The sequence below is a fragment of the Calypte anna genome, chromosome 9 (genome assembly GCF_003957555.1).
Source record: "Calypte anna isolate BGI_N300 chromosome 9, bCalAnn1_v1.p, whole genome shotgun sequence".
NCBI classification, from domain to species: domain Eukaryota; kingdom Metazoa; phylum Chordata; class Aves; order Apodiformes; family Trochilidae; genus Calypte; species Calypte anna.
Window position 1 is genome coordinate 1,261,362 of NC_044255.1, and position 26,348 is coordinate 1,287,709.

The following is a 26,348-nucleotide window of genomic DNA, read 5'->3' on the forward strand; positions in this document are numbered from 1 at the left end:
TATAAATTTTGCTGAAAAGAATGATTTTTTTCCCTGCATCTCCTACAATAGTAGCATGGGAAAGCTACAGAGGGAACTGTCTTCTACATCTGTTCACTGTGTCACAAATCATCATGCAAATCTGAAAGCAACCATCACATGCAAAGTGATGCAGGCACTTACCAAACAGAAAAAAAAGAAAGAAGGAAGAAGAAAAAAAAAAAAAGAAAAAAGCCCTTCCCCTCATTCTGCTCTTTAAAAGGACAGAACTCACTGTTTTACCTACCACAACATGCAAATGCTATGTTGCTGCTTTTTTTTTCTGCAGTAGAAGCTCACTGGAGATGAGGTTTCAAGCCTTGGTTGCTTTCCCCTGAGTTTGCAGCCAGGCTTTTAGGTGCTCTGTGGACCAGGATGCAGCCAGCCTGTTTCCTGCTGGGAGAGAAAACCCCTTTTTTAAATTCATGCTGAGTATTTCTATAATCCAATATCACTGCTGGTCAGAGAGGTGAGGGATTATGTAAGGAAGACCTGAGGATATGTATATATCATTCCTTGGAGGTTGTATTTATTTTTATAAAGGTAATCTTAGCTCCTAGCTTTGGGGGAGCACTATCAAGCCTTACCAGGGAAAAAAGTTGCCATTTGAAATAAATCTGGGTTTTGTAGGTATATAGAGAATGTCTAGAGGTATATGTTTCTGTAAGTTAAACAAGAGTCCTGTTCTGCTTGGCTATAAAACCATACATTTAGATAGATTGGTTCTAATGTAATGTACTCTTCACAGTCTTCTAAAATTCCTGCTGCCCTTTGCATGACTGATAGGAAAACAACAGTAAAGGACTGCTGTGGGTAATGCTGAGCACAGTGTGTTATTTAGAGAGCCTTCACACTGCTCCATGTTGGTGCAAGGTGTGTTTCAGGCTGCTGCCACGGGCAGAGGTGAGCTCTGAGCAGGGGTGACCATTCTCCTGCACAGGAACCGCTACTTTGCTGCTCCACTTGGAGAGGACACCTCAGGTACCTCTGTGTGATGCCTGAGCTGACCCACTTAAACAATAAGGTGGCTGATTTCTTCTTCCTATGCTAATCTGTCCTTCTCCACCCTCCTGTTTTCTTCTTGGCTTTGCCCAACCCAGAATTAGCATTACAAGCACTTAATGGACCTTTAAATGAGTTCTTTGTGCGAGCTCGAAGGGTAATTTTTAGGGGAACTTCAGTTTTGTGCATGAGGTATGGAAACAGAAAATTTGCACTAAAAGAAAAAAAAAAATAATTGTCTCAACCTTGGGCAGTCAGAGAACAGACCCGAAGGGAGGAGCTGTGGGTGAATTTCTCTCCAGCAAGGACTCACACTGGGTCATAAATCTGCACAAAAAAGAAAGCAGAGGCTGCAAACTCAGCTGTTAGTAATAAAGTTAGAACTAGCACAATACTTATGCCAGGAAGTGTTGTAGCTCTAAGCTCACAGTGCAAAATAAAGCTACTTGACACAAGAATTGAAACTGCTTGGTAGGAGAGTAATTTTAGTTTGTGTTGAGTGCACTGTGCTGGACTGAAGAGTGACTAAGGGTGAGTCAGCACTTTTCAGACTTTTAGATAAAAACCAGGCACTGGTAGCAGCTTGCATGAAGAGAAGGCAAGAGGCTATGGTACAGGTGCCACAAGCGTAAGGCCAACATCAGAGAAAACACAGAGGCAGTAACTAGAGAAATTAATCTGCAATAATAGATCCCATCAAAGTGGTTCTTTTTCTTCTTTCTTGAAAGAAATGCCAGTTCCTCAAAAACAGTGTGTGGGGAAAGCTTTTGCTTTTGAGGACAGCACTAAATGTCTTGAAAAATACTCTTGTAACATTTTCAAAACCAAAGCTCTGTGTTTCAGTACAAATTTGCTTTTTCCTTCAGTTTTGCAAACTGTTTTTACAAGAGTCAAAACTAAGCACTTTCCAATTGCTTGATCCTGTCACAGGATGGGAAAAAAAAAAAACCCACTATATTAATATAAGAGCTCATTTTCATTTGATAAAGGAAGCACTTTGGAGAAGAAGTAAGATTCAAATTGTACTGACAGAACGTGGGAGCCACATTCTTCCTATTAACAAATGGCAGCACTTCCCTTTCCATCTTTGCTTCGCCTGCCTTTTGACTCTCCTGTAGTTTTGGAGAGGGCTGGTTGGTATTGCACAGTCATGTTGCAACCAGTGTGCATTGTGTCACTGTTATATAATACCTTCTCCAGGCGTGTACACTTAATTCTGATCGGGAGATGAAATAATCGTAGGTGAACAGGCCCAGTCCCAGTGGGAAGTGGTTGTAGCAAACGGTGACGTGACTCTCACAGGAGGCAAAGGAGCTCAGAGAAGGGATGTTCCTGCCGAGGGGCACACGATGCACACCTGGAGGGGAAGAGTAATGAGAGAGGTGAGAGCCTCTGGATGCACAGCACATACCTCAAGGTGCTCTGGAATTTCAGAGTCCAGTTTCAGAGTCACCTAAAAAAAATTCTCTTCCTGACCATGCCGTGTTACTTCCTCCGAGGGATCATCTTGAGCAAGGCACGTTTTGACCCAGATTTCAAGTTTTGTCCACCAACTTTTCACTTTGTCCCCCTTTGGTGTCTGGGCCCTGGATTTCTCCTGCTGCCCATCCCAACTCCCAGAGTCACACACAGCTCCCAGGCTGCCCATCCCAACTCCCAGAGTCACAGCTCCCAGGCTGCCCATCCCAACTCCCAGAGTCACACACAGCTCCCAGGCTGCCCATCCCAACTCCCAGAGTCACAGCTCCCAGGCTGCCCATCCCAACTCCCAGAGTCACAGCTCCCAGGCTGCCCATCCCAACTCCCAGAGTCACACACAGCTCCCAGGCTGCCCATCCCAACTCCCAGAGTCACACACAGCTCCCACCTTACGGAATCTGACATTTTCAGAACATTCTCCCCTCGCCCAGCAACCGGCCTTTCCTGGGTGACCTATATTTAACTCTACGCTCATGTAAGCATTGCCTCAGGTGGCACCCTCATTTCTCAGGCATGCACTGCGACGAAAACACCAAACATAAATAAATAAAAGCGCCTTGCATCATGCCCCTTCTCTGAGGCTCCGCGGAGGGACACGCCCGCCGGCGACATGATTCAGAGGGGCACAATTGGCATCCGGGAGACTTCAAAGGGTAAGCAAGAGGAAAAGGAACAAACTGTCTTTCCTTTTTTAGCAGTGCAGAGCCAGCCCAGCCCAGCCACCCCAAACTCGGGGGTAGGGACCGCCAGCCCGGGACACGCTCGGCCCCTGCTCTCTCTCTCTCCAGGGGCAGCCGGGGCCGCAGCAGCGCTCAAGCCACGCTCGGTGCTGCGAGGCCCACACGCGCTTCCCTCCAGGGGTACCGGAACCCGCGCATTGATTCGCCCTGACACAACACCCACCAGCAGCCCGACACGTGGCACACCGAGCGGACCCCGCACACCGAGGGGACCCCGCACACCGAGCGGACCCCGCACACCTCCCGCCTCACCGCGGCCCCGACCCCCGCCCGCCGCCTCAGGCTGCAGCCCCGCCCCCTGCCTTGGCTCCGCCCCTCCGTCCGCATAGACCCCGCCCCCTCACCGTGGCCCCGCCCCTCCCCCGCTCTCCGCCAATGGGCGCTGCCCTTTCCTCCCGCGCGCCTTCCCCTTCCTCCCCTCCGCTGACAGCTCGGAGCCGCCCGGCTGTCCCGCGAGAGCGGCGGAAGCCTCGCGAGAGCTGCTGCCCCCTCTTTCCCCCCTCCTCGTCCCGGCTGCCCAAGCTCCGCCCCGCGGCCCGCCCGCCGCCCGCCGCCCCCGCCCGCCGCCGCGGCCGGGTCTGTGTCTCGCTGGCTGGTGCTGGGCGGTGGGAAGGGAAGAAGGGAAGGCAGAGGAAGGGGGGGTGGGGGGGCGCTCGGCCCTGCGCACTGAGCGATGTTTGTCCGCCATCGCGGCGGAGGAGGAGGGTGAAGGAAGCGCGGCCGCCGGAGCGAGGGGCCTGCTCCGCCGCCTCGCCCCTCGCTGCCGCTTTTCCCCGTCGCTACCCCCTTCGGCCCGGCCCGGCTCGGCTCGGTCCTCCCGCTCTCCGCGCAACCCCGGGGGCCGCAGCCCGGAGTGAAGGTCGCCAGCGGCCTCCCCCCGGCCCCGCTCCCGGGCTCTGCCGCCCCGCCGCGCGTCCCCCCGGCGCCCCTCCGGACGGGAGGCGCCGCCGCCGCCGGGCCCGAAGATGTCGAACCTGAGCAAGGGGACGGGCAGCCGGAAGGACACCAAGATGCGGATCCGAGCCTTCCCTGTGAGTACCGGGCCTAGGCCGGGCCGAGCGGCCGCGCCAGGCCCCGGCCTCCGCCTGCCCGCAGGCCCCGCGGCCTCGCTTCCCTGTCAGCCGCGCCGTGTGCTCGGCGCCGCGGGCCGGCGAGCCGGGTCGGTCCCGGGCGGAGGCGGCCTCGGAGGGGGTGGTGGGTGCGAGCGGTGCGGGGAGAGCTGTCAGGCGGCCCGCGGGCTCGGGCACCCCTCTGCGAGCTGCGGGGACGGGGACGGGGAGGTGAGGCGGGAGGTGCGTGTCGGGGGATCGGTGCTCTCTGCTGCACGGCGAGTGGGAGGTGGAGGAACTGGTCCCCGCGATTATCGTCTCCCTCATCAGTCAAACAAATCAATGATGAAAATACACGTAGGGCATTGGGGGGTGGGGGCGGGGGTTTTTTCTTTGTTTTCAAGGAAAAGGCCTCGGAGAAGGGAGCCGAAGGTTATAGTTAGTAAACAGAATTTGGTAGCCCCCGGAAGGGGGGAGGAGTGTTATTTATTTATATCTTCTGGAGAGGTTCCTCTTGGTGAGTTTATGGCACTCTCCTCTCCCTCAAAGACTTTATGAGTCGTGTGATTATAAGATTTTAGGTGGCAAAACGCCAGCAGTTCGGGAGATGTTACTGTAAACATTTAGGAGCAGGTAATTCTGCGTGTTGGGCAGAGCCCTGAGAGTGCCATCTCTTGGAGTTACAGAGGGGAAGGAGCCAGATTACTGATTTATGCTGATTTCTAAAGCTCGCTGTGTCTTGACAGTTGGTTCAATTACGGCTTAAAACAGAATAATAACTCCGGTGCTATTGGTGGTGTTGAGGAAGGAGAGAAATAGAAGGGCTTCAGCGTGCCAGGGGATTGCCGGAGAGTGTGTGTGTGTGTGTGTCTGTTCACCGGTGTGTATGTTAAAAAGAAGATACTTAGTTGAGTCATTGGCTTTTAAGGTTTAGCGTAACTTTTTTGATGCTATGTCTGATCCCGGTAGGCTGTAGCATGGAAGTTATGGGCCTTGCCTTTATAGCGAAACTGGCCATACCTGTTTATCTTATTTCACTGGCAAAGAATATATCAATATATTTGCTTCATCAAAACTCTCACTGCTTAAATGAGAGAATTCTTTGTATTCTCAGCGGCTGCCTTAATCATAGCAATCTTATTTTACACCGTTTTCCTCAACTTTTAATTATTGACTTGTCTTTACTGGTAAAAGTCAAAAGAAACCCGTGGTCTCTGGAATTACGGATGTGATCTGGTGGAACGGATTTGATCTCCAAATTCCATTTATTTCTTTAAACATGTAAATTTTGTTAGGAAGTGTTGGATTACAGGAATTAAAAGACTTAGTGCAGCATGTCCAGGGAAATTGGGAAAACCTGTGCAAAAATAAAGCAGTGACAGAACCAGTGTGTGTGTTTTATAGCAAACTACAAGAAACACAGCAGGTTTTTAATATCATAAGCAGATTCATGTATTCCAACTCTGAGTATGTAGATAGTAGTCAGCCAACAAAGGTAGACTTAACAATGGGATAAACTTTAATCTCTGTTTTACTTTTTTCACCACTTTTGTAAATGGGCACATGAAGTTAGGTTTGGGGGGTGAGGAATGCTCAGACAGAGCCCTACTCTACATAAACAATGTCATCTTGGTTGTTTTTATCTGAAACTGTTTTTGCTAGGACTTTCTTGTCTTTTAAGGTATGTCTAGTTTAAAAATAATTAAAAAACCAAACACCCTAAAATAGTTCAGTAAGGAAATAGATAAGAAGGCCTATAGATCCTAAATGCTTAGTGCCATCTTTTAGCAGCAGTTTTTCAGGTATTCCCTTAAATAGATTTTTCTTTACAAAGACATCCTGTTGTTAAAGCATTTTTAGAAGAGAAGCATGTACTCCTTTGAGAATTTTGGGTTGTTTTGGTTTTTTTTTCATACCTGGAGAAGGCAGTAGTCACTGTTCATGTAAAACTCTTCATGCAGGTTTTGTGGAGGCCCAGGTGGTTGTGTAGCTTTTGTCCTACAAGTAGTGGTAGTGACTGCAGTTGGGTTATTCATGTCAATGAGTTTGCATTTGTTTGTGGGATAGAGTCAGTATTTACAAAGTGGTATTTGTACTCAAGCTACTCATCTTCACTCTTTTATTTCGAATTTGGTCATTCTGCTCTTCAGTTCTGAATTAAGAGTGCTTTTAGAGATGGTTTGGCAGCTGCTTCCATTTGTCTTCTTACTGATCACCTTTCTCACCAGGTGCACTTGATTTAGGTTTGTTTGCTGCTTGCATGGAGTTAGCTGTTTGCAATTATATTTAACTAGAAGTAGCCAAATTGAAGTGGTAAGTTTCCTGGAGCATTGCAGTACGATGGAAACGACTCCCATGTAGTTTCTGTCTCTTTAATATTTCCTCTTTTTCATAGTATATTTGTTTTTATATTTCTGTTACTATTCGGTTTTACAGGAGCTAAAGGAAAGGGAATTTAGTAATTTGCAAGATGTTGCTACTCCTGAGTTTTCTTTTTCTAAGTTACTAGAAATCAAGTAGAAATTGAGCAAAACATTTGAACATCCCAAATATTGTACTTGGAGATTTTATTTTTTTTTTAATTAGTTTTATTCTAGATTCCTTCTTTATTACTTCCTGAAATTGCTGGCAGGTTACCTGTCATCCTAACTGCTTGGTAATATTTGCTAGTTCCTGCAATGAGCTCTGTGCTTTTGTTACCTCAAGGGCAGTGACTTTGAGTACCTGGCATACAGTTTTGCTGAGATGGGTTTTAGAATGATCAGAAGTAGGTGAGGAAAACAGTGTTCTGTACATTAACCAATTTTTCTGTTCACAACAGGAAAAAAAATGCATGTCTTAATTAAACAGCTAACTTAGAAAAAAGAATTTCCATGTGATATCATGTTGAATTTGACTTAAAGACAGTGATAATCTTTGCATCAGAAGGAGACCAAATGAGCATCTGTTCTTTTTAGAGACTTCACACTTGGGTGTTGGTTTTTTTTTTAATCTAGAAAGAATAGAAGAAATAATTTTTAATGACAATTTACTATATATCTAATAGAGCAGAGTGCTGAGGTTAAGTGATCTTCTGTGCCACTGTAGAAGACTTGCATTGTGCTATTTCAATAGCTACTTACAGTACTTTTGACACCATCATAATCAATTGCTGTTCTGTGTTTGTATAAAGTCCAGATAGCAATGAGTAGCCAGAGATGGAACAGTGTAAGAGGGCTGAGTGGAAGCTCTTTTTTCTTAAATTATCTTTAAACTTTCTTATTTCAAATTCACGTGCGCTGCAACAGATAGGAATGTGCTGAACACTAATTATTATGGTTGTTAAAGTTATTTGGAGGACTACAGTACTATTTTTGCTGATTACACGGTGTGTGCATTACGTGAAGATGCAGGATTGATACTCCCACAAAGTATGAATTGATTTCATCTGTCTTGGAGAAGTATCTGGGGTTGTTCTCTTCCCTGTTTTCACAAGTACTCTCAGGGTCTCCTGTTGTCACTCTGTGTAACCCTCAGTGAGCCCCTTACTGCTTGCTAAAGGGATACTTCAAAAGCTGCAGCAAATCTAATTTTAAGGTGATTTAGTTGATCTGTGAAAAGTGGTGCCAAAGAATGCTAGATTTGCACTTTAAACTTTTGCAGAAATGTGATGTCTATAACAGAGTCCCAACGTGTATAAATAATCTCTCTTCCGAGTGTATTTGAGCTGTTTGATGTGACTGTTGAACTAGTGGAAAATAGAAGCCTTAAATATGTTTTGATGGAAAAGCTGTACAAAGGGAAAAAGTTTCTTGCAGAAATAAACAATACGTGTGAATTTGGAAAGCATTTTGGGAATTGATGTTCAAAGCTTACACAAGTAATCTTAAAATGTGTTGAATGAACTTTTTTTGCAAGAAGTCATCCTTCTCCCAGTCCAGTATGTCAGTTGTCAACATGTAATTGACTGGACAGATCTATCTGAAAACCAGCATGACCCAAGTGTCATTACTTGGTTTGAATGGGTGTATTTGAGTGCTTTTAGCCATTTTTGTTTCCAGCAGAGCTATGTTTCCTCTCTAGAGCAAGACTACAAAATAGTGTTTTGCTGTATCTCAGAATTATCCAAGTAGTTGGGTCTTAGGTGGTTACAATATGAATTCTGGAAAGTGTTTAGAGAGATCCTGCACGTGCACTTGTGGTAATATGAGTCTTTAGAGTGTGTGTGAATGTGTGTGTGTGTATATATATATTTATATATATATATCTGTATGTAAAAGCTTCTCTGATTCATTTTACATGAAATGCTTTTACGAAAGAAAAATCTCATTTCATCTAAACCTTGTGCAAAAAAAGGCAAAAAAGGTTTTTTTCTCATTTCATCTAAACCTGGTGCAAAAAAGGCAGGCAGGTTTTTTTCTTTCAGCTCTGTTTATCAGTTGGTACTACCACTTCCTCAAAGTTCTCTAAAGTTCTATTTTCATTGCTACTGCTCTTTTCTCCTCAGATCTAACAGCTCCTTGATTTAGGCTTTGTGGAGGCAGAAGGCTTTCTCTTTTTCTTGGGCAATTCTGGCTCCTTCTTTGGTTTGGTTTGAAACTTGGAGGATTGATGCTGCAAGTTGAGATGAGGTGTGCTAAGTAGATGCTTCAGCCCGTAATGTGTAGGTCAATTAAGAGGCTGATGTAAATGTTGTGTCTTGAGCATCTTAGTAGAACAGATAAACCATAGAAAACACATTTAAAGACAGATAAGTTTTTCAGTGTTCAGATTATATATGTAATGCATTTATTTCTGCTTTGCCTTAACCCCTAGTGCACGCTTGCTCTACTGGTGAGTGAATGGAGAGGCAGGGGGAGGGAGGAGGGGAGAATCAGAGCATGGTTTACTGCAGGGCTTCTCAGCTCTGATTAAAATAATGTGAACTTGCTGAGTGCTTTAGGACCGCCTAGTTCATGTTTTACATGGTTGGCTTTGTAAATCTCATTGCTTTGTATTAGCAAACGTTTTTATAAGGGCATCTTGTGTATACATATCGTGTATAGAGTAGTAAGAAGTTCACAACTAAATTTTAGTAGGTTTAAAACCTAGAAATGAAACCGACCAAAAAAATAAAACCCCACTTATCTGATGGAAAAAGGTGGTGGTGTGATGTGAATTACAGAAAAATAAAAAATACTTGCTGTTTATTGGACAGTCAATCTTAAAAAGGTCTTCCAGTTTTCATACATTTTTCTTTTAAATGAAATGCAGTGAGCAGACTGAGCTGCCCTATTGGTGCATTTAGAGTTTTCAAGAGATAACACTAATTCCAGCATAGACTTTGAATAATTGTAGGTGTGTTTTTGTTGCTGGGTTGGTTGTTTTAACACACTGTACCTATTAGCTTTTAGTTGTGGTCTAACCTGATCTCATTAGAATTCCTAGGTTCTGCAGATGTTTGGGTTTCAGTTGCAAATTTTCTTGGTTTTCCTTGTTAGTTGGGTTTTAAGTTGTGAGCAATCGTCATTCCAGTTGGTGTAAGTTTGGAGTAGGTGCCTCTGTACTTGGAAAAGGTGCTGCTGTTCATAGGTCTTGCCTGTATTGGAAATTTGCTTGATTTTTATGCAAGAGTATGAAGTAACACCAGCATTCTGTGGAGATTTTGATACTGGCTAAATCATTTTGAGTTTTTTGAAGTGGCTTGCTATGTTTCTCCACCCCCTCATTCTTGTGTTGTAGAGGAGTGCATTATTCAGGAATTACTATTTTTTCCCTTGGCAGTGATGGGTAAAAGGGCTTTCTGAGTGTTGCTATAAAAGTGGCCAAGAGCTTTTTGTATTCTACATGAAGAGCTACAATAACAGCAAATAGCATAAAAATAGGAGGGTTTTTTCCTAGAAAAAATACCACTATTTTCCAGAGTTTTTCGTTTTAATCTCTCCTAGGTAGCTTTACAAAGCAGAAGTGGCAGTGTTTCTCAGAATTAAAAAAATGTATTCTGAAGTAATTGGTTTTGATCTGTGGGACAGGTAGTCATAGTGCAGGTGCTTGGAAATGTTCATTACTGCAGCTGATCTGCAGTGTCTGATAAGCTTGGGGCAGATTTTCTTGGCTTGGTTTGATTGAGTCCATTCATAAAAATTCACAGTGATTCTGTTGCACTCCAAAATAGGTTCTTGACGTTGTGTAGAAGATCACTGGATGTTATCTTTGGTTTCTAGGAGCGGTATGAGTGGAAAACCAACTCTTGAAAAGTGAGCTCAGATTTCTCATTCTGAGTCAGTCTTGTGGAAACAAGGAGCAGGGAAGTACCAGAGTAGAAAACTTAGCACGACCAACCATGCTTTTTATCATCTGGTTATTTTATTTTTCTGAATTAAAGCCAGGAGATTTTTAAAAATCACTAATGTGAGGGTGCAAGTACTGGCATATCAGAGTAAGTAAATGCTGTTAAGTGACTTAATGAAAGAATGTCCATATTGACATTTTAACACAGTGTTTTAGGAGAGGAAGAAAATATATTTGATACCCAAGTAGAGCAAGGAGGACAAAACCGTAATAAACCTTTACATTTGGGTGGTGCTTGCTGTGGAGTTGCCTAGATTCTATTAGTTGTGATTAAAAGTAGTGTTTGAGTGCTGGAGTTGTGTTGCTTGTGGTTTAAATGAAGTATAATATAATTCAAAATGTGTGCTGATAACTCACTTTGTTTGTTCATGCTTATGGATGAGAGGTGCATTTGCAGAAATGACAGTTTTTGGTTGTGTACTGAGAATCAACATAAATGAATGTAATTTAAATCATACATGTGAATGATCTAAAATTGAGTAGCTTATATAATAATTTCTTACATGTAGTTTGAGTACAGGCTATTCATGTCTTCCTCACATTTTATATGTGTAGACTCTTTATTGAAATAAATACTATCTCTTTACTTTCATCTCTTTACTTTCCCTTCACTTCTCTTTTTTTTTTTTAAGTGTTGGCAGCATCTGAGTAGCCCTGTGCTTTGATCTCTCTCTATATATATATATATATAGATATATATTTCCATGTGTAGCTCTGGATTTGTTTTTCTGTTGTACTTGTTTCAGCATCAGTCTTGCTTCCAACCACTGCCTATTTGTGCATCCCCTCATGATGCATGTACTGTATGATGCAGAAATCCCCCAGAGAAAGGCAGCTGTCAGCACACAAGCTGTATGGATTATCTGTAAATGTGTAAGCAATTGATTAAGTGTATCTTCCTTCCTGAAGTAAGCTGAGAAAAAAAATGATCTTTAATATTTATTTACTGTCAAACTTCTAAAGTTGTTACATTTTTAGCATTATGAAGGAGTTGTCATCAAGCCCCCAAAGACTGTAAAGTCCCTTCAGCCCCCACTCCTTGCTTCATCCCCTTGAAATTTTGCCTTGTGTTCCCTCTTTTGAAATGGCTTTGGGAAATGCATCTGTGGCCTGTAAAATTGGTGGAAATAAACCACACAGATTTCCTCTTCAATTAGTGTTGATTTTTGAACAATTGTAGAACACCAAAGATCTTGTAGGTTAATTGGAAATAACAACCAAACAGAACTAATTCTTGCAGGATTTGCGTTGGGTGGGGAAGGAATGGGCCATTTGTGGTTCAGGGAAGTTTACTGAATCCAGGTGGTCAAGGCTGAAGTTAATGAAGTAATAGATTTTTTTTTTTTCACTTAGAGCAATGATACACCTGAGGAGACTGGGTGGCTTCCACAGAAAAAAAGGAGGTGCAAAACAGCATTGCTCTTTCTCCTGGTGCTTCTTATCTCCATCATGCTTTCAAGTCATTACAGTGTTAATGTTGTACAAGTTATTGATACGAAAGATTTGCCCCATCCCTATGAATGATAGTCTTAAAACTACCAGAAAGTACAATCACAAGCTGAATGGAAGTTTTAAACTGTTTTGACTTAAAGTAAAAATAACTACAAGAAGTATTAATTTTTACTTTTGTGTTAGGAGTGACATGAATAGCAGGCTGAGGTGTGGACAGTGACCTTGTGGCCCATGATTACATTTTCAAGACAATGTACTTCACATGACCTGAAACATTGCAGTCCCACACCTGGGTTTCAAAAGAGAGTCAGGGACCTAAATCTACTGAAATTTGAGCATTCCAGCAGTTTTTAATCTTTGTTAGTAATTCTAGTTTTAGGTAAACAGCCTTCCTTCCCTTTCTGCTCTTACATGTTCAGTAAACTGGAAGTAATTCCAGTGGCAGAGGAATGAGCCAGCTTCCTTCTGCTGCAGTGTCGGAGCCTGCACATGGTCAGCTGTCCCAAATAAGCTTTTTTGAGGAAATCTGCTGTCAAACTTATTTAGTGGTAGCTTGTTAATAGTAACGTAGCCCTCAGATTCTGAAAAGCACATCCCTGGCTGAGATTTTATTGCAGTAAGATGCTAAATGAATGATATTTTTAGGATCTGTCGCTTAGTTCTAAACGGGGAAAAGGCATACCCAGTAGTTTATAAAATTTGGTGCCACTGTTTGTGCTGTCTGTCATTTCACCTCTGACAGGAGCCTGTTTGACAGCTGCAGACACCCAGCTGAGCTCTTGAAGTGCAGAAGTACCTGTCTCTGCCCACGCCTTCTACAGCTCCTGCTGGATCCTGCTGGCAGATGGGAGGGATGATTCACTCACACAGCTCCAGCTCTTCTTCATTGCATTTCTGCTGTTCTAACTGGGTTCAAATATTTTCTTTTAACACTGACTTTGTTTAGGACAGAAACTTAAAAGCTATTGTATCACTTTCAGGAACATCTTTCCTGCTGTTACATAAGCCTTTCAGAATTTTTTTCTGTGGCTTTAATTTGAAGAAACATGTTTTAGGATTGTTGCTTCTGAAGGGACTCAAGGACTCCATACTTGTCATTAGTCTTCGAGATACTGATCCTAATTTTTATTCTTTTGGGCAGAAGAGAGCAAGTAGATTTATTTTTTGGTGTCAAAGCTTTGTATTCATTCCTCTGTTTCATTCAGAATTGAGGTTGTTTTTCTTCCTTCAGTTAAGCAGTGTTGACCTGATCTACTGCCTTTTACTCACTGGTGCTATTTGCACCTTAACTAATCAGTGCAAGCACTGATATAAACCAAAAATTAAGTTCGTATCTCAGAATGCATCTCTTACCTTGCAAAGTAAAATGTTGAAGTTCAGACCTTTTGAAAAGGCAGTGTAGATCTAGACTTGAACTCCAACAATTTCCAAATTAGTAAGAAAAGTTTCAGAATACAGACAGTTTGTCCTTACTATTGTTAGGTTGAAGCATTCTTAGGAAATAAGTAGTTTCATTATAGGTGTTTTAGAATCCTCCTCCATTTTCAGGCACTATAGTAATGAACCCTGTGGAAATGGCATTGAATGTTTTTAAAAGAACCTTGGTGAATAATACAGGCAGTGTTGCTAATTTAGCTGTCCAAGCACTTCCATTCTGTAGCAGTGACAGCTATCTTTTGAACTAGAACTTCCTATATTTAGCCTCTTACCAACTTAGTTTTTCTAGTAGCTTGGACAAAACCAGTTAACTGTTTTCAATACAACTTTTTTTAAAAACAAGCTTCATAATCTGATGGCAAGGGGGCAGAAGCTTGCACCGTGACAGGGAGTGATTTACTTATTTATAGGTCGTGCCTTCTGGTGTTTGAAAAGGCATTTATGTTTGTCTGCAGGTGCTGGGAGGGAAAAAGATAAAACCCTGGATTTTTGTAGTTGTGATTAAATACTATTCTGCTGTCCTCTTTTGGGCAAAGGATGTAATTCTAGTATAAAGTCCCTAGTGTAATTAGTTTGATCTTTGAATGTTTTTGTTTTAAAAAAAGAACTAATTTTGGTCTGTTTACTTTGTTTTTCCCCAGTATTCAACCTTGATGAAGGTTGGTGGAGCTCAGTCCTTGCTGACTGAAGCACACAGGTATTTCAAGGAGTTTGAGTCTTGTGGAAAATATAGTAAGACTGCATAAGAGGCATAGTTAAGCTTTGTATCACTGATCTTAGACTCAGTATTCACTGACTTTGATTATCCTACATTGCTACTTAGCTTACTGACATAGTTTTTATACAGAACCTTAAAGACTGGTCTGTGTGAATCCATATATACCACTAAGTGAATGAAAAATGAAGCTGGTGAGCTATGACTCATTTTTCATTGCCCCATTCAGACAAGTAATATTCTGCTTTTTTAAAATGAGAGTGACTATTTGAAGGTGCATTTTGGAAGTTGAGCATTATAAATTGGAAATTGATTTTTGGACAGGAATGTAGCAGACTACACTTACCAGATCTATAGGAGAGCAGAAGGCTTGGTAATTCTTGTCCACAAGTTGAAGTGTATTCTGCAAGAGTCTGCATCTGTAATAGAAAAACTGAAAAAATTGGCAAATCAGACAGTCTTAATGGTATTGGAGAGCTGTGAATACACATGGACCTTGTTTTGAATGAACCAGGTGCTGTTACATGCAGTGCTTCTGCTGTTTTCTTCTGGCTCTGTCTTTTAAAGTAGGGATATGCTTTTATGAAAGACTCTTGACCTTAGTCTTTGTGTTTGTGATGAATTCTTATAGTTGCTCCTTAGTAGTTACAAGCACTTGTAGGGGTTTGTATTGGGAAAGTGTGTGTGAAGGTCTGTAAATGGAAAGATGTCTCTGTTCACATGCTCAGCACTGTGTAATTTTGTGTTTCAGTTTATAGTTAGTTGTCTGCCTCTCCAGATTATCTCCATTGTTTTTCCATGTTTTTTTTAAGAAATGAAACTCAATTTTAGATGTATTTAGTGTCTGGTGATTGCTCAGATTTACATAGTTCATAGTCACAGTTCAGATTGAACAGGTGTTTGGGAGGAGTTATTTTTTTCATTTTTTTTTGCCCCTTCCCCCCAGGATATTATGCTTGACAGATTTGCAAGATTGGCATTTGGGAAAAAAGAAGAAATTGTATTAAATGTTGAAATCTAGACTAACTCGGGTATGATGGCAGCTCAGGTTTAGTCTCATTCTTCTGAATTGGTTCCTAAAATACGCAAGTGAAATGAGTCTCCTAAACATGTCAAAACTGTTGCTGCATTATGACATTTTTTATTACAGGCTTGTTTTAAACTTTTCATATCGAGTGTTAAATTGCTATTGTGTGGTGAAGCTCCTGTCAGGTCTACCTGGAATGCAGAGAAACGTTACCTTTTGAGACAAGGAGCAAATGTTTTTCCCTAAGCTTTAGGTTGACTAGAAAAGGAAGTTCCAGGAGGATATTACAGTTTGCTGTAAAGCTTATCAAAACCAACCAACCAAACCCCTTCCTCTTCAAGCCCCCACCCCAAAGCAGCACTTTGTGACGAGGCCAGCAGTGCTGTGAGACAATGCCTTGGAGGTACACCAGATCTGTCAGTCACCACACAGGAGGTACAACTCCATCTTTTAAGTGACAATCACTTTTTAATCTCCTTACCTCTTCCGCTCCATGCTGGCAGGAGAGCTTTTCACTGCTGCAGAACTCCTTTATGTGGAGAAGGGCAGAGTTTCGCCTGAAATCCTGCAGCTCTTGGATGCTTCAGTAGACAAAGAGGATTCCCTTTTTTGACTTGTGTGTTCTGCTTGCTGGTGCTGAGTCAAGCTTGACAGCTGGGAAGGAGAGGTGGATATTGTGATTCCAGCATCTCTGCTTCTGACTGAGTGTTGGCCTGGAGCCCTGCTTATGCTACAGAGGCTTGACCTTTTTTTAGGCTCAGACTAGAGATGATTTATCCCTTGGCCTTTATGGGATTACTCTTGGTCCTTGGCAGCTCAGCTCATCTTCTGAGCTTGGAGTGGAGCATGGTGCAGGCCATAAATACTCCTTATAGGAGGAATCTGGGGGAATTTAGTGTAGAGATTGTCCACTCAAACAAGGCTTAAGGTTTGGATTTCAAGGGATGAGTGAAGAAGACAAGACAGATATTAAAAACAGTCAATATTCAGTGTTATGAATGGTAACTGAGAGATGCCCTGAGCAAACTATAGGTATAAATTCCACACCACCACACACACCCTCTCAGGGGGAGTATAGTAGTGTAATAGGCATTTCCTGGTACTACTGGGAGATGTGGATACTACTGGATCATCCCCTTGTTGTAGATCACCTAGGAGCAAAAGCCTGGATATTAGGGTCAGGTTGGGGAGCACATTGCTGACTTCTCTGTGACCCCTTCAGCAGATGGCCAAAGTAGAGAAGTAGTCCAGATGCAGGAGAACAAAAGGAGGTGTCAGGGTGCCCCTTACTTTCTTCGTGCTCCTTCTCTTAGCTTCTAGACTGTTTTTTGTTGTGTCAAAGTCAACCTATTCAGATAACACTGTTGAGGTATTTTGTGCCCGGTGTTCTCAGTTGTTCAGAGATTTCATGTTTTCGTTGCAAGTAGATGTTGCCAGGTCATTTGTTTCTTGACGTACTTACGTGTCTTAGGCAATGAGATGTAGCCAGTGTATTCTCTTCCAGATAAACTCATTGCTACAGAGTGATGAAAGCTTGAAAATTCAGAGGACCTTGAATATTGAGCTCACCGTTTGTCATTCATAGGAGTACCTTTTACCTGCTCTATAGTTAGAGGATATTAGTTCTGTATCTTAACATACCATTTTTCAGAGATATTCTGGGAGCAAATGCTAGGCAATGTATCTCTGTCATTGTAAGTTTAAATTAAAAATATTGGAAGAGTTTATAAAAATTCAAGTAGTGATTAAGTTCTGAGGCAGGAAGTGTGCTGCTCTTTCCCTCTTCTGGATAACCTCTGCCAAGTTCCATCCAGAAGGAAGGATAAAGTCAAGGATACTGAGCTATTGTGTAACAGAGTATTTAATAGGATCTTGATGAATTCCCTGTCTTGACATGGAAGTGAAGACTTAGTTTCAAGAACCTCTCTAGCCTCTTGGACTTGGTGGCCATTTTAGAGTCAGCCCTGCTCAGTTTGTCTGCTGATGGAAAGAAAATGGGGGGAGAAGAACAGGGTGCAATTATCAGGTGCAAATGTTTACTCCCAGAGCTGCTAACGAACTTTAATTGTCAGTACCCACTCACTTCCTTCAGGGTAGAGAGCATGAACACTTGCATTCTGTAATTTCAGTGAGTTCTCACTCCAGTGCTCTGGAGCATTAGACCTAAAGGAAAGGAATGAGACATGGGACAGTTGTGGTTTTTAACATTTTGAGAAACATTGCTCTGCAGTCATAATTTCCAGATTTCTCTGTGTCACCTGGTAGTATGTAGGATCATGATAAACACTCTGTAGCCAGTCTGTAGAAGAGTTGAGTAGTAATGCTCATGACTTTTTTAAAGTAAAAACGTCCTGCAAATTTGTTTACAGTCTGTTAAAACTTGTGAGAATTAACAATAGCCTGTTTCTTCTTCAAAGATGAACAGCTGTCTCTAGTTGCTAGTCTTGTGAGTACTATTCATGTGCCTCCTGTTCCTGAGGGTTGGTAAAACTCTGGATACTCCTGCCAAGATGTCAGTGGGCATCTGTTACCTTTTTATTGCTTCTTTCATGACCATGTCTTGTTTAGGAAGGCTAAGTAGCTACTTGCAATAAAAGTAACTTGGTGTAAACCAACAAGAATTCAGCAGGTTCTTAACAGTTTACTGCTGTAACTGCCTTACTTAACCATTCATAGCACTTCAGTGATGTAAGTTCTGTGGTGGTAAGGGCAAAATGATCAACTGACAATAATATGAAATGAAGTTGCACTGATGGAAAGAGTGTTGTAAAAACTAAATTTCCTAGAATGGAAGCTGCATCCCAAAGCATTTATTTCTCTGCAGTAGATCTGTTTGTTGTTCTCTGTGAATGTGGGAGTTTTAGTGCTTTTCTTTGACAGTAGTTGGTATAATTAGGCAACAAGTGCCTGGTTCCACTGGTGACCAAAAGCACTTTATTGTCCACCTTTTCCTGCAATACCTTTCAGCTGGAAGCTTGGTACTGGCAGTTTTAATAGTTCATAGGTTATTTTTTGGCTTCCTCATGGTACAGCTGTAATGTATATCACCAAATCAGAGTGTTGGAGGTTGGAAGGCACCTCTGGAGGTCATCTTGTCCAAACTCTGTTTTTAAGCAGAGTCACCTAGAGGTGATTTATCAGGACCTTATCCACATGGCTTTTGGATACCTGCAGGGGGGTGAAGACTCTACAACCTTGCTGGGCCTGTGCCAGTTGCTCGGTCACTCTCTCAGTAAAAGTTTTCCTGGTGTTCAGAGGGAATCCTGTGTTTCAGCTTGTGCCTATTGCTCTGTAACACTCCTTCAGATGCAGCCCAAGATACCACTGACCTTCTCTGCTTCCGAGGGCTCGTTGGTTCTTACCAACTTGCTGTCCATCCAAAGCCCTGGGTTCTTTTCTACCAAGCTGCTTTTCAGCCCCTTGGCCCCAGTACATATTGATGTGTGGGGTTGTTCCTCCCCACAGACAGGGTTTGCACTTCCCTTGGAGCTATATGACTAGAAGGGAGATGGCAATATTTTGTATGAAGTCATTTATTAATATCAAAACTATAGAAGTTTCACTGTTAAGCTCTTTTTTAAGGAGTGTTTGTGAAGTTATTTTGAAGAGGTGGTATCCCTAGGGAGGATACTTCCTAGGGAGGGAGATGCTGAGAACTATATTTAGGACTTCACCAGCTTTAACATGCTGGTGTTGTGCTCTTCAGGTGATAACAGCAAATAGATTGCTGACAGTGACTGTTTACTCAGTTTTGGAGATTTTAATAGGATTTTTGTTTAAAAAGGGTTTCATGTATCTGATGTGTGGAATAAAGGACCTTTTGAGACCTTCTCAGACTTCTTTTGTGAAACAATTGCACTTTCATGTACACAGAAATCTTAGTCTGATTTCCTCAAGATGTACTTCTGCTACACTTGGAGTTCAGATGTTTGTGTTCAAGTTGCATCTTTGAATCATTGGCATTTGGGCAGTGGTTTGTGGAAGCTTTCTAGCCAGCAGCTCCTTATAAACAGCTATCTCTGCTGACTGGAACAGGCTTGATCTCTCTTCCATTCCACAAGAACAGTCATGTTCAGATAAACTCGAGTACATTAACATATTTCCTCTCCTTGGACACTGGCTTCCTACTATCTTGCTGAATCTGGGTGTAAACACTATGGAAATGACTGGGATTTTGCTTCTGAAACCTTGTCTGAACCCTGGTGTTGTGGTTTTGTTTTCTTTTTATTGAAAGCACCATCAGAAGCAGTGATGTAGCTTCTGCTTCAATCTGCAAGGCTAGAATATAGAAGGTACAAGCAGGGCAACTGCATTGCAACTGGGGAGTTCACTTAAAAATAAATGTTAGAAGAAATGATGGAGTGAGTTTGATAAAACATTTGGGCTCCGATTCTGTATTTCTAGCTGTGGAAGTGTCTCTCTTAGAGGCTTTGCTGTTGACAGGTATCTAGAGGGTTACACAAATTGTCACTGGTGGGTCAGAGTGGGCCATGGATCACAGCTTTCTCGCCTGTTTTGGGGATGATCTCGTATGGAATCCTGAAAGGTGCCAAAATGTTCTAGTGGCATCACAGACTTGGTTATTGCTTACTTTTTTTTTTTTTTTCCAAGTCTGCATATAAGCCTGACTTATGGAAGGGGGTGTCCTGGAAGTGTAAAATTGACAAAATACATATTTAAAAAATCAGTTAAATGGTGTTAGGAAGACAGAACAGCCATATTGAGCTGGGGCCTTGCTTACAGGCTGAGGATGTCAGCTGGGAACTGGTACTGCCCCAGGTGTCACTAAAGCTCAGTGCCAGGGTCTGTGCTTTATAGCCAGGGCATTGGGAGTGAAAGGAAGAGACTTAAGCAGTTAACTTGCAGCATTTTCTTGGATATATCTGAATTATGAGGTGTGCTGCTTATCTGTAACATCTAGAAATGTTTATCAGTTTGCTCAGAAAGAGCAGTGCTGTTGTGCCTCTTGACACTACTGGCTGGTGATCTGCATGTTTTGTACAGATCAGACTTTGTTAAAATACAGCAACTAAATTGCAGTAGAGATAAGGAGATTGTCACGGCTGGGAGATTTTTGATTAGCAAGGGGAGCAAATGGCTTTGGAAATGTTGGTTTGAGTCCCTGCTTTGTTTGAAAACAAAACCTCATGGTTTTGGAAAGGAAAGCTGAAAAGCTTTTACTTGGATTGTTGTCTGCAGTTCTAAATGGTTGCCTTCATTATCAGTACTTGTAAAATCGCTTGTTCAGGAAGACTTTAGAAAATGATTTCCCTGAAGAGGCAGGAATGTAGGAAATGCAAATGAAAGAAAATAACTGACCCTTCAATAGTATACATAGCAAAATATGCAAAAGGCAGAGCAGAATGACTTTCCATCCTTTCTGTTACATTGAGGTTTTGGTTTTAGGACATAGGGAGGTAAGAATTTTTGAATGTGTTTGTGTGGTTTGGGTTTTTTCTAATATATATATGTAATTTTTGTTTGTTTAGATACACAATGAAGTATCTCAAGTTGTAGCTAAAGCAGATGTGTTTTCTGCTCAGTACTTGATACATACGTAGCAAGTTATTTAACCTTATTTGTGCAATGGAAATATATTCAGTGCAGGTGTTAGTTTGGGGCATTTGAGGGCTTTTCAGCAACAGCTCTTAAGTATTTAAATTGTAGCCAATTCTTTGGCCTTTCATAGAGCTAGTTAGCTCAAGCAGACAGCTAAGTTTCCCAGCTCTGTCTCAGACATTATCTTTCATTGTACAGGTTGATTTGGGGCCTGGTGAAGCAGATCAGCTATTGCAGTGTGAGTTATAAGGTGCCAAGTTAGGTGTTAGTATGGGAGGAAAGTTTAAGTGCCCCTCATTGTTAACACTGTGGAGAAAAATTCTAGGTATATGATTATCTGCCTTCCCACCTAGTCAGGCTTTGGGGTCAAGTTGTGTGGGTTGATAGCACTGAAGGAGAAAAGCATTAAGCTTTTAAAAATTAGTTTTCATAACTATTTCTTGAAATCTGACTAGCTTAATAAATAAAATATTTAAATAAAGTATCTTTTGATAAAGTCTGAGAAACCTTGGATAATGGAATCAACAGAAATGTGTCAGAAGCAATTACTGCTCCTGGAGTTACAGCTTGATTCTTATCAATATGTCTTTTATTTTTACAGATGACTATGGATGAGAAATATGTGAACAGCATTTGGGACCTTCTTAAAAATGCAATCCAGGAAATCCAGCGTAAAAACAATAGTGGTCTTAGTTTTGAGGAGCTGTATAGGAATGCATATACAATGGTGTTGCACAAACATGGTGAAAAACTCTACACTGGACTAAGAGAAGTGGTCACAGAGCATCTAATAAACAAGGTATGACATTTTATGCATTAAAATTGAAGTGTCTTTTAAGTTATTGATGAGGGCAAAGCATTTGGAAGTGCATAACCAAAACCAGCTGCAGCTGAGGCATAACTTCTGAGAACTGGGAATTTTTTAAAAAAGGCTTGTGTCCTCTTGGTGGCATTTTGTGAATGTCTCAGAACAAATTTTTGTTTGTTTTCCAGCCTTTTTGCTTTTTCATCTGTGGAGCAAAATAAATGCCATTGTAAGAACCTGTTTGTTATGGGCTAATGAACTAATTCACAAGTTAATGAGAGAGTTGTGCTAGGATTACACTGTCTAAAGAGGCAGTAGGCAACATACAGAAACATTAGCTCAGCAACAACAAAAGTCCTGAGTCGTCTGCTTCTATGATCTCAGTCTTTTCAAAACCATAATTCAGCCAAAATGTCATGCAGAAACTTCTTGTTTCTGAAGATCTATCATCTGAGAAAACCCTTAATCTCACGTAAAGCCATGAAACCATCTCTTCAGTCTTTGTGAGGAAAAGTCTAGGGTTGATTAATATGTCACAGGAAAAAAAGTTAAAACTTGCTTTTAATGAGTCCAGGTAATATTTAGTGGTAATAAGATCCTAAATATAGGGAAGATCCACCCCTGGGTGAGGTGACATCCAGCTGTCTTTGCAAAGAGACACACGTCCAGTTTGATCCCCCATTGCTGTCTGTGAGTCCAGGTGGAGTATCAGATTTTGGCCTTTCTGTTACAGCATTTGAGACATCATGTGCCATCATGTGTGGTTGCATGGTTACTTCTGGCTGAATTAGAGAGGTCTTTGTCTAAATATCACAATGCTCGGGGAGGTTTTTTCACCGTGTTGCTGCAGTGGCAGAGAAACATGAGCATCTTTTCAAAATCCTGGTTTTCAAAGGTGTGGTCTGGACAAGTGTAATCTAAAACTGCTTTGAATATGGGCCTTTTTTACTGTTTGCTTCCTTGCATACAGGAAGCACCCTGTATGAATTCACTAAATAATTTATGGCTGTATTTCTATAATAGTAGCACATCTGTGACTCTCAAACACTTCAGTCTCCTAATTTGTGCACTCATAATCTGTGCTGTTCATATAAAATGCAGCAAATGGTTGAGGCTTTCTGTTCTTTGTTCCTGTATATGCCTATATTTACAGTCTATACCTAAATCAGGACACTGAACTTCTTCCTGGGCTTTAGTTTATCTTGGTTTAATTTGAGGAAAGCTTCTTATCTTTGTTCCTAGCTATTTTGCATATTAAAAATGATCCATATGAAAGATGAATTACCCTGAAGTGCTGATTGTGGCAAATTGACAAAAGAGCTGTGAGCTTGTACTGTCACTTCACTGGCCAAGAGGATTTCACAATTACCAGTGCAGAGAAATGCCTGTCTGACACTTCATGCTATTGTATCTGATGCTTTTAAAAACCAAAAATAATCTCCCGTGATCTAGTATTCTGATTTTAATGTGATCAATCAGATGTTGTGTTCATGGGTAACATAAAAATAGATGACCAAGTTTTTTAAGTACACTACATCAGTGACAGGAGCTAGCTACCTTCAACTACCCTGTTTTTACTACATAGTGAAGGCATGGTAAGACTTTGCCTGTGTATTGACACAGGGGAGAGGAGGAGATGCTTGGGATGTTCTCATTTCCTGTAAGATTTCTTGATCTTATGAAATGTTTGTTACTGGCATTCTGTGGTGCCTTACGATGTGGGGGTCTTTGCTGACAGAACTGGTGGAGGTTTGTAGTGACAGTGCATGCTATTTCAGAGTTATAATAAAGGTAGGTATGCAAGAAAACCTTTGGTAAGGGGGGCACAGAACCAGTTGTGGCAGTGTTGTTCAGTGCAGTAGGAATTTTATGGGGTGCTGGTGCAGAAGATAGGGGGTGAAGGAAGCATGTTTACTCAGGGCCTTACAAAAGTGTATCTGAGGTCCCTGGGATGAATTAAAATTTGCTATTGTGGTGTCAGATGAAAGGGGAGAAGGAAGATGGGAGTCTCTTACAAAAGGGAATTTAAATATTTCCATAGTATCTGTGAAACGGGGAGGAATGACATGAGGAGTTGTGCAGAAGATGGATTAATGAGCATTAAGAAATCCTGTAAGCCTGACAGACAGAATATGAACTCTTAGCTGCCTTTATCTTTTCCTAGTAATGTTTCAAGATGATCTTGGGTAAGTCTGCAGTTATATGGAGGGCAAAAGGATGTGAGGGGGTTTCCAGGAAGTGGATGCAATTCAGAATCATCAATGTTCTTCCATGTTTTCTTCTTTCAGCAGAAGGATAGCAGCTGCAGGGGTGAACTGACATTTCTGGTCAAGTCATAGTTAATCTGTTAAGTTAGTTAGTAGGCTAAGGTTTAAAAATACTATTTTTGGGCTACCTGGAAATTTGTAGAAGAAGAACTTGTAGTAAAAGTTTTCAGGGCCTTGAGGCCCTAGTTCAGAAAGTGCTGTTCTATAGTGCAGCTCCACACAGAAGGTTCTGGCTGTCCTTGTAGTCGTGGAAATGACATAATGGAGCTATTGGTGTGGCTGTGTCAGGCTGGGCATGGCAAGGGAGAAAATACTGGGCCCTAAGTCTGCTTTGTGTACACTTAACAGAGGGTTATTTAAAGCTGTTGAAAGCCAACCAACTATTCTTAAAGAGACTGGCGGGGGAGGGTGCTATGTTTCCTTAAGAGCTATATCCACAGCTGCACCTGAAGTTATATACAAGATTTCAGCCTTGCAAATAAAAGAAGACCTTACACAGATGATGAACCTGCCAATATATTTTTGAGCCTTTATATGGGTAGTCCTATTTAAGATGGATATACCAGCTAATTTGCTGTGTAACTGCAAAGATTGTAATAGAAGTTACTACAATTACTAGAAATTACAAGCTCAGCTAATTGGAAGTAACATTCTGCTGATAAAGTCTTTGAGACATACTCTTAAGGCTTTGGAAGAGCAGCAGCTGTCTCTGAAGGGCTTTTCTCAACAGAAGAGAGTGTGGATATCTAGGGCTTTTTTTACTGCAAGTCACTTCTTCCACCAAGGTTATTTGACTCTGTGCCTTTTCATGGCTAAAATGCTTTGTGCATTGTAAGCATCTTTTCTGTAATATTGTTTCCATGGCCTATACGAGGAATGTGTTCAGTGCGAATTGACTAGACAGCTCTTGTAAGCAATGATTTTGTTGGCTTTTGTAGCCACTAAACAAAACAGCTTCCCAAACCTGTCTGCAGCTTAAAATAAACCTAGGAGAATGTCATTGAGAAGCTTTGCAGGGCTGTTCTTTGAGTAGTCCTGTTGTATGGCACCCATTCCTGGATTTAAAACATATTTCCAGAAAGCCACATGTCATCTTGCATGGAGGATGTTGCACAGATCTGAGCCAAGGGTTCTTGTGTCTGCTTTGGAAGTCCTCCTTGCTACCTGGTGGCAAGAACCCTCTTTTGCTGCCAGTAGGTGTGTTATTTGGACCTGGCTGGTTAGTAGGAGGGTTGTGATGGACATGTGTGATTATAAAGGCACATGGCTTTTGTGTTGTTTAAAAACAGACCCCACAAACCCCTCCTTTCATCCCTGAGGAGTTCTATGATGCCTTCTACACCTGAGTAAAAATTGGTCAGTCCTTGCCCTGGTTACCTGTGCTTGTAAATGAATCATTCTTTTTGTTTCACTTTGGTAAATTTCTTCAGTGTGAGTGACCTACCAAGGAGTATTTCCAATCCTTTTCCATATGGACCAAAGAAGTGAAAGCAATCATAGAGTGTTTTTTTCTCTTATTCCGAGAGATTCTTTGTACTCCTTACAAGTACAGCTGGTAAAGTTTTTAATGCACATTTCTGCTTCAGCTAAAATCTGCATAGGCTGGCTGACTGCAGGGCACACGTTTGGGAGACCAAAGCATAAACAGTGAGTTCTATATAACATAAAGAATGAGGCAGCTCAGCTGTGTTGGGTGGGACTATAAGGTGCATTTTGTGTTTTCCAAAGGAAGGAGGGGGAGGCCTTGCTCTGGTGGGGTGTAGGTGTTTGAAGATCTTTTTAAAAGTTTAGAAAAACCTCAGAATAGACCTATATTACCTAAATATACCTATATTACCTAAATTCAACAAGTTAAGTGTTGCAGGCATAAGTTTCCACAGCTTCTCAAGAAGAGCCCATCATGTTCAGACAGTGTGCCATGCTCATCCAGGTTTATGGGGTATATATACTAGTGTGGCAGAGTGAACTTTGTTATGCTGATTTTGCTTAATAACTTGATAAAACTGAAATGATAGAATGAAGTCTGTCAGGTGGTTGCATCTGATGTAAGTGGAGTTTGTGGCTGTTTGTCATGTGTTTTGGTTTTCTGTCCGAATTCTCTGTACTGAGAATTCCACTCCTAGGCAACTATAAATACAAATTGGTAAATGTCAAAATGCATTCTGATTGGATAGAGCACAGCAGAATGTCAGCAGCATGTAATGTTAAAAGTCAATTCACATGTTTTGTTAGCTCTAGAACAGTTTTGGTTTTTTACATTCCCTCTCGTTTCCTTCTTGCATGAGTTTAAAGTTTCAGCCCTGTAGCATGTGCCTACTGCAGGTAAATTAAAATGAAACTAGATGTGCATTTTTATTAGAGGGAATAGTAGTGTCAAAATAAGCCTAAAATTGACACATCAATCAGCTAACAGTCTCAGAAAAATAAGTTTCTTTTCTGACTTTCTTTTGTCTCCAGAGTTAGGTTGGCAGTTATGGACCATTAGTAGA

At 41.7% G+C, this 26,348-nt stretch overlaps 1 protein-coding gene and 1 long non-coding RNA gene across 3 annotated transcripts in view; one reads left to right on the forward strand and one right to left on the reverse strand.

The window, feature by feature from the left end:
- Positions 1-278: 278 nt before the first annotated feature.
- LOC115598752 lies at positions 279-3,471 on the reverse strand. Of its 2 annotated transcripts, none has more exons than XR_003987900.1 (3): positions 3,403-3,471; positions 2,212-2,377; positions 279-414 (listed from the first exon to the last, which is right to left on the reverse strand). It is a non-coding gene; the product is annotated as an uncharacterized LOC115598752 (long non-coding RNA). The 2 variants fall into 2 exon arrangements; XR_003987899.1 differs by lacking the exon at positions 279-414 and adding an exon at positions 1,051-1,347.
- Positions 3,472-3,797: 326 nt separating this feature from the next.
- Positions 3,798-26,348, forward strand: part of CUL3 (cullin 3) — a 51,456-nt gene continuing 28,905 nt past the window's right edge. Inside the window, exons 1-2 of the mRNA XM_030455974.1 lie at positions 3,798-4,270; positions 21,389-21,586. Coding sequence (XP_030311834.1) covers positions 4,205-4,270; positions 21,389-21,586 — 264 coding nt within the window. The 5' untranslated portion in view covers positions 3,798-4,204. The remainder of the gene's footprint in view (positions 4,271-21,388; positions 21,587-26,348) is intronic.